Source organism: Orycteropus afer, unplaced genomic scaffold (genome assembly GCF_000298275.1).
Source record: "Orycteropus afer afer isolate SDZICR_OR568_19922 unplaced genomic scaffold, OryAfe1.0 scaffold00184, whole genome shotgun sequence".
Classification (NCBI taxonomy): domain Eukaryota; kingdom Metazoa; phylum Chordata; class Mammalia; order Tubulidentata; family Orycteropodidae; genus Orycteropus; species Orycteropus afer.
Genome location: NW_006921771.1, coordinates 3,428,661 through 3,440,925, shown reverse-complemented (window position 1 = coordinate 3,440,925; position 12,265 = coordinate 3,428,661). Strand labels below are relative to the sequence as shown.

At 36.2% G+C, this 12,265-nt stretch overlaps 1 protein-coding gene across 1 annotated transcript in view; it reads right to left on the bottom strand.

The window, feature by feature from the left end:
- CD96 (CD96 molecule) overlaps nt 1–12,265 on the bottom strand; it is a 165,933-nt gene that overhangs the window by 140,097 nt on the left and 13,571 nt on the right. The window contains exon 3 of the mRNA XM_007947438.1: nt 7,305–7,429. Coding sequence (XP_007945629.1) covers nt 7,305–7,429 — 125 coding nt within the window. The remainder of the gene's footprint in view (nt 1–7,304; nt 7,430–12,265) is intronic.

Here is a 12,265-nt window from a genome sequence, read left to right as displayed (position 1 = left end):
TCAGAGCTGAAGCCCAAGGTTGAGGAGCTTTCACCCAGCCCCTAGAGCTTGACACTTTGAACTCGGATTTCTAGCCTCCAAAACTGTAAGGGAATAAACTCCTGTTTGTTCAAAGCCGTCCACCTGTGATATATAAGCTGGAGTGGCACAAAGTACCCAAAACACCATGTGCTACCCAAGCTATTTTCATCCCTCATAAGCCCACCCACTGACAACATTTCCACAAAAGCCCAGGTACCACAGACAGACTGGTCAGATAATACTGTTTCCCTTGAACAATGTGGCAGGATCTCAAACCAAACAAATGACAATAGGCTGTTTTTGTAGTAAATTTTGATGTTTCATACATCATGAATTTTTTGCCTAAATATTTATTTTCAAAAATATTTTATTAGCATATTACTCATTTATTTTTTAGGGGGCTCCCTTAACTTTTCCTCCAAGATGTGTGCTTTACTCTCCTCATCTTAATCCTAGTCCTTAAGTGACACAGCTAGTCATGGTAGAGTCACTTCTTGCAAACAGGGCAGTTTCACTCCAGAATTCATGGTCTTAAGACTTGTTTCTGAAAACAGTACAATTTCATTTCAAAACTTATGCTCTTAAAGACTTTGCTATAGTTGATCTCACAAAAATAATGGAAGAAACAGCCCTTGCCTTTTCTACTTATAGTATATCTGAATAGAACAAAAGTACAAGGAAAAAAAAAAAGGACCCATAGAATAGAAATAAATCCATAATTAATTTATGTATAATACTTTGATAAAGTAATCAACATAATGAGGACTGGGTGGGGACATGGGAGCTCTGGTAGCATAGTGCCTAAGGCACTTGATGCTAACCAGAAGGCAAGGTTGGACAATCTACTTCCGTGGTTCAAACCTACTAGCCACTCCTCAGAAGGAAGGTTGGGCAGTCTACTTCCATAGAGATTCTGCCTTGAAAACCCAAGGAAAGGTCGTTATGAATAGGATCTGACTCGATGGCAGTGAATTTGGTTTGGTTTTGGGTGGGGACATACAGAATCATAGAAAACAGCCCCTCTATGTCCTTTAAAGTCCTGACACATCCTAAAATAATTCACTGAGACTTTTTATCCAGAATTTTCAGTTCAGAAAAGGGACCTTGGTTTTATTTGACTTAATGATGTGATCTCATCTCCTTGCTGGCCAGTGTTCCTACGAGGCAAGATCACAGGCAAGCTGCCTGTGTTGACCACAGTTCCAGGTTGGGCATACAGAATTCATTCAATAAATGCTGTTAATTGTATTGATTGCTACTTTCTTATCTCCAAACTGCTTATCTACACATTTTCTCCACTTATTCTCTTTCCAGTCAGTACTGTCACAGCAGGCAGCTTGCAAAGCTCCTTGTGTCCATTTTTTAAGACTAACCAAACACTACTTTTTAAATTATTGCTAATTGGTTGTCAACATTTTGAAGATTAGGTAGCATTTTATTTCTGATGGTGGTGAACACAATCAAGGTCAGGTTAATGTGCCGAGCTGTTAACTGAAAGATTAGAGCTTCTCATTCACCCAGAGCTGCCTTGGAAGAAAGGCCTGAAGATCTATTTCTGACAATCCTAAGGAGCATGATTCTCCTCAGACACCAGTCAGTCACTATGTGTCTCAGTCAGCTCCACGGTAACTCCTTTTTTATTTTTTTTTAAATCAGATAAAAATTACAGTTTTACTTTCTGAATACCTAAGCTGCTTATAAGCATGGAAACCAACATTTCTTCCAATATAATTTTGCCAATTGTTTAAATATAAAATAACACAAATATTAAGCAAAAACAAAGAAAAAAAAAAAAACAGTATAATGAAAAGATACTGTTATAGACTGAATTGTGTCTTCCCAAAATATGAACCATAGATCTTAACCTCTACACCTATGGTTATAATCCCACTTAGGAATGGATTTTCTTTGTTATGTTAATAGGTCAGCATTAGTATAAGATGTGTTTTAAGTCAATATCTTCTTAGAAGTAAAAGAGATTAAATAAGCAATTGAGGAAGCAGAGATAGGGGAAGAGAGATGCCAAACCACATGAAGATTGTCCAAGAGCAGAAGCTGAAAACAGACAAGAACCTTCCCCCAGAGCCAACAGAGAAAGAGAGCCTTCCCCTCGAGCTGTTACCCTGAATTTGGACTTCTGCCCTCCTAAACTATGAGAAAATAACAAAATCTGTTTGTTAAAGCCATCCACTTGTGGTATTTCTGTTATAGCAGCACTAGAGAACTCAGATACATTGATAGATAAATTTCAAAGAAACATAAGCATCTAGGTTTTAATTTTTTGCATTTATCACTAAAATGGAATTATTTGAACCTGAAATATTCCTCTTCTCTTCTTGATTTTAAAAAGAAATCTTGGGTTTATCTTTATCTACTACCTTTCAAAACAAGCATTCTCTCAATACCTCCCCAGCTCCAACTACTTGCTTGTAATCATGGGTCTCACAGTCTTGGATAGTTAATAAGATAAAAAGAAAAAAATATTCTAAAATAGCTTCTTCAAACTGTTTTTAAAATCTACTTCTAGGTCCATCTAGGCAGAATTAAGCTGTTTTCCCCTTATGTTGCCAATTTTTACATTTCAGTTAAAGGTGTACTTTGTGGCAGGAAACATGTCCGACACAGTTTGTATTCTTGCGAGGCCTAGCACTCAGAACAGATTCCCATATGTTTACTGTACTGAACTGAAAGTCATACTGTGGGAAATCAGAATGTTAGTATAGAATGAAAACAGAATATTAGTGTGTATTTAGTGTTGTTCTTTTTAGTTGCCGTGAGACCATTCTGATTCATGGTGACCCCATGTGTACAGAGTAGAATAGCTTTATAGTATTTTCAAGGCTGTGTTTTTAGGAAGCAGATTGCCAGGCCTGTATTCTGAGGCACCTGTGGGTGGATTTAACCACCAAACTTTAGGCTAGTAGTCAAGCTCTTAACCATTTGCAATTCTCAGGACCAGCATGTATCTAAAGGCACCCAGAATAAGCTTACAGAACTTCCCTGATGACTGTGTGCTTGTGTCCCAGGACATAAACTGTGAAAAATATCACTTGTCCTTTATCTACCAATTGCATCCCATTAAACATACATAATCTATAATTTCTTGTACATAATCCCACAATTTACATAGAGCCTTATCTTTCACTGAAGGTTAACTCTTTGTGTTTACTTCTCATGATGCCTATCTACATCACTGTAGTTATAATCCTGGAATATAACTTCCTAAAATGCAAAGAAGGAGCTCTGGTAGCATAGTGCCTAAGGCACTTGACTGCTAATCAGAAGGCTGGCAGTTCAAACCCACCAGCCACTGCTCAAAAGGAAGGTTGGGCAATCTACTTCCATAGGGATACTGCCTTGGAAACCCAAGGAGGGGTCTCTATGAGTCAGGTCTGTCTCAATGGCACATAGCAACAACAACAAAATACAAAGAATCCTTTACACTACCACATTTAACACAATCCTAGTTTATGGTATTAGGTACACATAGTAAATAATTATTTTGTTGATAATAATCAAACATCCCAATAAGAACCTTTCCCATGAGGGTCATAATAGAATTTGTTAGAATTTTAAAAATTCCACACACAAGAAGACATGACTTTTGTTTTCCATTGAACTAGATAATTTTTGTTTATAAGATTGTTTCCAAAATTTAAAGAAACACTGGGGTGGGAAGGCCTTTGCAATTTCTCAGGGATGCTAAGTTTAGTATAGCAAGTTTCTGTCCTCACCAGCTCTTCATCAGAATTTATACTTTTTAATCTTTTTCTAAAAGCCACATTATATCATGTTTGTTAGAAAAATTGGCTTATCATTACACTGATCATTATTATTGTCAATTTAACATGAGACTAAGGGCCTAAAAGACAGATTGGAGGGGTGTTTATGTTCTCTGTAGACATATAACAATCATCTCATGAACACCTGCAATTTATCCCCTAATATAAAGAGATTAGATGGTTCCTTATCAGACTTGTTGAATCCACAGCCATCAACAGTGTGGGGCAGGGATGTAAATCAGAGGAGCAAATAGATTTTGACATTTAAAAAGAGAATGCACAGTAGGAATTTAATTACCACATTTGCTAATACATGTTCCCTTTGAAAGGAAAAGTCTTTCATAAAATTCTGTATCTTGGTATATTCATGGTGACAGCATGGTTTGAAGTTCTAGTACGAGTTTAGGAGTCACCCTCTCACTGTGTGACCTTCCCTGAACTCTCTCTGACCTTCATTTGTCCTAAAAGTCTCAGCAGTTATTCTAAAGATAAAGCTTATACAGTCATCATAGTTTCTTTGAAGAAAAGTACTAGATACAAGAAGCCATATTAGTTATCTAATCATTGACACTAAGTGAAATACCATTCATCAACCAACCAATCATTCAGCATGAATTTAATGAGCATCAATTTAACATAAGGACAATGACTAAGACTATGGGGAAAGCAATGGGAGAGAAACAAATCCTTTTAATTATTTATCAAGTGGTTATTGAGTACCTGTTGTGTTCCAAGCAGTATGCTAGGTACTAGGGATTTGTGAAGTGAATGATGTAAGCTTTTAGCCTGGAGAAGCTCAGTGTCATACAAAACACACAAAAGGCTGACTGAGGGCTTTACATTTGCTTGGGAAAACAGATTACACACCCAAGAGATAAGAACAAAACAGATCAATTTACAAGCTAACAGTTGCCGTGGACTTGATTCCCACTCATGGCAACTTCTACTTACTTGTGTCAGGTAGAACTGTGCTCCATGGAGGTTTAAATGGCTGATTTTTTTTTAGAAGTAGATCACTAAGCATTTCTTCCTAGGTGTATCTGGGTAGACTTGAGTCTCCAGCCTTTTGGTTAGCAGTTAACAGTTCAACTTACTTGCCCATATAAACCTCTACAGTAGAGTTCTATTGAGTTGATTCCCATTGATAGTGAATTTGCAATAATTACGATAGTAAATTTTTGCTTTATTAGTGAAAAATATCGAAGATGTAAGCTATGTATAAATTGTGTATTTGTATTACCTTAACATTTAGTATAGCAGGTTTCTGCCTTCCTGATCTCATCTCCGCAATAATTTGTGATCTCATCTCCATAATAATTTGCAATAATTACGATAGTAAATTTTTGCTTTATTAGTGGAAAATATCGAAGATGTAAGCTATGTATAAATTGTGTATTTGTATTACCTTAACATTTAGTATAGCAGGTTTCTGCCTTCCTGATCTCATCTCCGCTTTTTAATTTTTTTCTAAAAGCCACATTGTATCATGTCTGTTGAGAGTAATTGACTTATACTAATGATAGACAAGGAACTCTGGTAGCATAGTGCCTAAGGCACTTGACTGCTAACCAGAAGGCTGGCGGTTCAAACCCACCAGCCACTCCTCAGAAGGAAGGTTGGGCAATCCTGCTTCCATAGTGATACTGCCTCGGAAACCCAAGAAGGGATCACTATGAGTAGGGGCCGACTCCACGGCACATAACAACAACAACAACGATAGACATAATGCCTAGGAAACCTTAATCATAATGAAAACCAAAACCTATAAGGGGAAAAAAAAAATGTACTTGTGACAGATGACAATGAGACATTGTAGATTTCAGAATAGTTTGAAGAAGTTATTTACATTTTTTTCCCCTTCCTACGGACTACCTAAAACGCATCTGTATTACCATCCAGTCAGCTCCAATTTATGGTAACCTTATGTAAAGCAGAATGAAACACTGCCCAGTCTTGCATTATCTTCATAATCATAAAAAAGCACATCCAGGGTGAAAAATTATCAGTAGGTTGTATTTTAAGGCCTATTTGCAAGTTATCCTGGATTTGGCACATCTCCAGAGAAATGTCTATATGTATAGTTTCCAAGTCAGTTCATAATATATAGATAACTTATATGAACAATTAATCATGTAAATACATTATTTTAAAAACTTTATCAGCTGCTACATTCATAGAGATCCATGAGTTCTATAAGGATTTTTAAATATTATGTTTTGATTTTTATGATAATTGGAAAAATTAATATAATTGTATTCTACCAAAACTCACTGTCGTCGAGTAGGATCTGACTCATAGCAACCTCCTTGGGTTTCCAAGACAGTATAACTACAGATGTAGGCTGCCCTATCTTTCCCAGATCATCTAAATGATCTAAATGTTCACCTTATTTTAAGTTGTTGTTGTTGTTGTTATGTGCCGTCGAGTCGGCCCCGACTCATAGCGACCCCTCCTTGGGTTTCCGAGGCAGTATCACTACGGAAGTAGGATTGCCCAACCTTCCTTCCGAGGAGTGGCTGGTGGGTTTGAACCGCCAGCCGTCTGGTTAGCAGGCAAGTGTCTTAGCCACTATGCTACCAGAAATAATGGGAGAATTCATTCATCACACAGCACATAGTAAGCAACTCAACAGAAGTTACAGCATAGCAGCCATATCACATTTGCTTTGCGATAGGATAGAGCCATCCTTGTATAAACAAATATAAAAGAGTTAACCAGCTACAATATAGAAGTGAAGATTCAATGAAATCTCTTTCTTATTTTACAATTTAACAAATATTAGTGTTATGTGCTTAAGTCCATTGGTAAACTGGTTGTCCTTTTAAAATGGTAGATCAATACTTACTTTTTTCTCTACACATTGCTTTTAAAATTTGAAAATGTCTCATAAAAACCCAGATTTCTAGCGGATTTTCTTTTCTAATTTAGAAAATACGACAATGATGAGCCTGTGGTAATAAGGGACTAGAATTGAAACATGGCTGTTTCTTATACAGGTCCTGCTTCTCGTTTGTACATTTTCAACCTATATTTTATAAGCATTGGAGTTTGTGTTTCTTGATCTAAAGCAATGGGCTATATATCCCACATACCTCCCATGTCCGTGGTAAGGGCTCTGGGAAGAGAGGCCTATCTCTCTGCATATGTTGTTTGTGAAACAAATATTTGTGAGTAGGGGCTTCTGAGGGTTGCAGCTCCTTTCTAGTGTACTACCACATCCTGTTCTCTCCGTAATGATGGCTTGAAATCTACTTTGAAATAGAAACTAACCTTTAGAAGCCAATTTCTAAATTAATTGACTGCATTCATCCACTCTGAGGCTTGCTGAGTTAGAAGAAATCTTAATGTCTTCTCCTTGCTGCCCAACCTTTCCTCAACCTCCCACATACTGCCTGCCTCTTATCCAGGATGCCGCCTTCCTTGTTATTACTCGTTATTCATTTTTACTTCATTAATATTTAAAGATCATTGCAGTTTTTCACTGAAAAGGGCAACACTTACCACCAACCATGCAAAGGTGAATGAAGATGAAATTTCTGAGGAGATGTTTTGAAAGCATGGTATTTCCAGAGTCTGATTTATCTCTATTTCTATTGTATGACTGCTTCTCCATTCATCCTGTGTAACTGTAACAAAATATAAGGTGGAAAAGACATGGAACTTCAATTGGTTTATAAAGTGCTTTTCAATCAAGAAATGAGAATGGTTTTAGTATACAGGCTCATCTATCCTCAGCACACACCTGTGAAGTGAACAGGCAAAACCCTACTATAGACCTCATTTTTAGGTAGCAAAACTGAGCCACTGAAAAGCACAGAGTTGCTTATCATGGAAATATTACAGGGAAACTGCTCTATCAGAATGCAGCTGGTCATTTGGCATGTTCCTCTGCTTTAACCCCAGATTAGAGCTTTAGTCTTCAGGTTACATTTCCTCTGTCAGATAGAAGAATATAAAACTTTATCCCCTAGCCTCTACATTTCTTTTTATTGCTTGGAAACATTCCTGTAAAGAAGGAGTGATATGGAAAAATATACAAGCAAACTCTGAAGAAGCATTATTAACAAATTATTTACATTTTTAAGGTAATATGAGGCAAATACCTCCTCTTTTGGGAAAACTGTATGCATATGCATAGACACTTGAAAATAAACTGTAATAACATCAAAAGGCAATTTGTAAGTGGAAATTAACTCAACTATCCTAATATTTTGAAGATCTGGATTTTTTCTTAATACAAATCTTATATGTAAGCAAGTATACTTTCTCATACTTTGCAATTCTATTTTACCAATGATACTTATATTTTTATTTAAGTTTTTTGCATGATTTTTGAACTATTCATGATCAATTTTTAAAGGCTTTATGTTATTCTATCATATAAACTCTTTATGGTTTTAATCATTTCTAATTATTGAATCCGTATGCTCTTTTAATTTGAGTTTTTATTTTATTTTAAAATATTACCTGCTAAGTGGCAAGAATAATCCTTTTAGCAATAGATTTCTACTGACCATTTAGCTACATGAGATAAATTTCCAGAAGTAGAATTAATGAGTTAAAGAGTTGGAATGTTCTCATTGCTACTAAGAGTATAATTAGAAAAAAATTAAAGAATATTTTTCAGTTTAGGAATGTGATATGTAATCTTAGGTCACTGTTATATTTTAACTTCTCAGATGTATCAGATTATCTTCATCCTGAAAACTCCTTCCTCCTCCTTTCCTTAATTTAAACCAGGCTTGTGTAGGTTACCTCTTCCCTGTGGCATTTCAAATGATGGTGTTTACTCTCTTGCACCTTTAATTTCTCAAGGCCAGGAAACAGGATTGGTTCCTTGCTTGCTCTGCATCATTACTTACCGACAATTACTCTAACCACATATTAAAAATAAACAAAACAGAACAAAACTGTTCTTTATAGTTAAAAACATTTAGCTATAATAGTATTTCCAAATGGAGTGATTTGTATACCACCAGAGGGAAGACTGGGCAATCTACTTCCGTAGAGATACTGCCTGGGAAACCCAAGGAAGGGTCACTCTGAGTCATAATTGACTAGATGGCAGTGAGTTTGATTTTTTTTTTTGGGGGGGGGTTTATACCAAAAGTACTACTATTTAACTTTATTTTTGAAATTATTGCACATTTTATCTAGTTTTTTTTAATAGAAACTGATCTAAGCATGATTATCTGTGAAGTCCATGAAATCAGCTTGATGTTATATGTTAATACATATTACCCAACTACATAACTATTACATTTTTGAAAAGTTTTTCTGGATTCTGGGAAGTTGGCAGTAGAAGTAGCATAACAGAAATGAGGCAATTGGTAACTGAACACCCTATAAAAAAAGGACAGATGACCTGGAGTAGCAGAACTGAAAACATGTAGACATAATATAGAAGAAAATGACATAACACTATACCTCCACTGACAGGTAGGAACAAACCACTAGACCATTGTGGTAGCAAAAACTGTCAGAAAGAAACAAGAAAATCAAGTGGGCTTCTAGTAACCCTTGGAAGCAAAGAACCCAAGAACACCACAAGCAATAACTGGAAAACCAGGAAGGCTAATTTGACAAAAAGCAGCAGAAGTGGGGGAGGGGCTTGCAGGCACCAAATCAGCAGTGCAGTCAAAGCAAATTAGAAAAATTTGTCTTTTCTGGAAAAGAAAAGGCTTTTTAGGATAGACTCTACACTGAAGAGAAATCCCAGGAAAAGGATCAAAACTGAGTAGAACTAGTCCCATAGGAGAAAGCAAGACAATAATTCAGATAAAAATGAAGGATAGGAGCAAAGGAACCAAACCTCAGAAATTATAAGGACATATTATTTATAGTGTAAATAACAGAAGAGAGTGCTCTAGGGACATTGAAAAGCACTAGAAAAGCTCATTTACCCACATTTCCATGGTCAAAAGAAAAAGAAAAATGAATTAAACTTAAGTATAAGCAATAAACCAAAATCAAAATCAAACCCATTGCCATTGAGTCAATTCTGATTCACAGCTACCCTATAGGACAGGCTAGCACTACTCCCAAATGATTTCTAAGGCTGTAAATCTTTACAGAAGCAGACTGCCTCATTTTTCTCCCACAGAGTGGCTGGTGGTTTTGAACACTGACCTTTTGATGAGCAGCTGAATACTCTAGCCACTATGCTATCAGAGGTCCTTCAAAAACAGAAAACCAATTAGGTAGAGTGATGTACAAAGATATTAAAAGGAAAAAGGACGAGAGAGTATAATAACATCCCTGCAACAATGACAGGATAATATAAAGACATGATCACAAAATAAATAAAAACTGTAACCCAATGTTTTAAAATGAGCTAAAATAAATAACGTTATATAAGCTGTGGGATTTTAGAAAAGCATACATGAGGCAATTGGCATAAATATAAATTATGAAAGCTAAGTGACAGAACTCAGCAAATGATTAGAAATAATAAAAAAATCAGTAGAAATAAAGATCAAACTAGAGTAAAAACAAGCATAAAAATACAAAAACTAATGCATTAAGAGAAATGAAAATAGGATGGAGAAACTTTTAAAGTAAAAGAAATTAAAAATATGGATAAAAGAGAAAGTAATAAACAAAAAGCCTAAAAATATATTTAATAGGTACTTGAAAAAAAATCAAAACAATGGAATGAATAAATACTAAAAACTACAATTGAAGAAAATTTCTTGAAATAAAAGGTGACTTGATGTATTGAGTTTGACAGAATTTGGAGCAGATCAAGACAAAAGATATGACCAGGAGATAACAGTACTGCACGGCTATTTATTGACAGCCAAATGCAGGGTCAGTCCCCCCAAGAGATCTTTCAGAGGCAAGTGGGGCAGGAAGCCAGCGGAATACATCACTGTGGGTAGTTCTACAGGACATGTGATCTAATTTACTCACAAATACATTGTAAAGGAAATACAAGAGGTATAAGATAAATTTCAGATTAAGATAATTTTCCCATAATCACAATATATGGAATTTATATGAATCCTAATTGAAACAAATAAAATGTAAAAAAAGAAATTATGAAACAATCAAGAACTGACTAGTTATTTGATTATATTGAGGATTAATAAAAAATGTTAAGGTTTCTTTCAAGTGCTGAAGAGCAAAAACGTCTCCTTGAAGACTAAGGTGCACCTAACCCAAGCCATGGTATTTTCAATCGCCTCCTATGCATGTGAGAGCTGGACAATGAATAAGGAAGACCAAAGAAGAATTGATGCTTTTGAGTTGTGGTGTTGGCGAAGAATACTGAAATTACCATGGACTGCAAATAGAATGAACAAATCTGTCCTGGAAGAAGTGCAGCCAGAATGCTCCTTGGAAGTGAGAATGGCCAGACTTCATCTGATCTACTTTGGCCATGTTGTCAGAAGGGACCATTTTCTGCCAAAGGATATCATGCTTGGTAAAGTGGAGGGTCAACAAAAAAGGGGAAGGTCCTTAACAAGATGGATTGACACAGTGGCTGCAATGATGGGCTTGGGTATAGCAGGCATCATGAGGCTGGCACACGACCAGGCAGTGTTTCATTCTGTTGTACGCAGGGTCGCTATGAGTCAGATGACTTGAAAGCACCTAATAGCAACAAGGTCTGATAGTGGTATTCTGCCTGTGTGTATGCTTATAGGATTCTTATCCTTTAAGAGTCATACTAGAGTCAGTTGGATATCTTGAATTGTTTTCAGAGTGCTCTGGGAAGGGGCAGTAGATAAGGATTTACATGAAACAAGATTGGATATGAGTTGATATTTGTTAAAGGTATGTGATCACTACATAGGAATTTACTATACTATTCTATATCATGTTGTATATATTTGGAATTTTTCATAAAGTTTCTTCATGAATTGTCTAAAGTTGTCTCAGGTGCTGCTAGCTATATGTAACACTGAGAAAAAGGAAACAGGCTTTTCTATTCACCAATTCACTGCTATTATTCTCTAATCCAGGGGTTGTCAAGGTATGGTTTGTGGGCCAAATATGGTTTGCTGCATTTTATAGGAACACTGCCAGGCCTATTCATTTGCATGTTTTCTACAGTTGCTTTCATGCTACAATGGCAGAGTTGAGTAAATTTTAACAGTGACCATATGGACTACAAAGCCTAAAGTATTTATTATCTGGCACATCAGAGGAAAAGTTTGCACATCCTTGTTATAATTTCCCAATCATCCTTCATTACTCATAGGAAGACTGATATCTGGATTGCAATACTCCTCTCCAGCCTCAGACCTGCCATAAACCTGGTGATATTAATGACCATGTAGTTGACCTATCCAACACCTGGCTTCTCAGTTCTGCTCACTTTCATCTTTATACCGTTTTAGCTACGGACCCTCACAATCACATACTGGACCTTATTACCACCTATAATTGTCCCACATCCAAAATCACTAATTTAAACCACACACTCTCTGCCTACAAACATCTTTTCTACCAGTCTA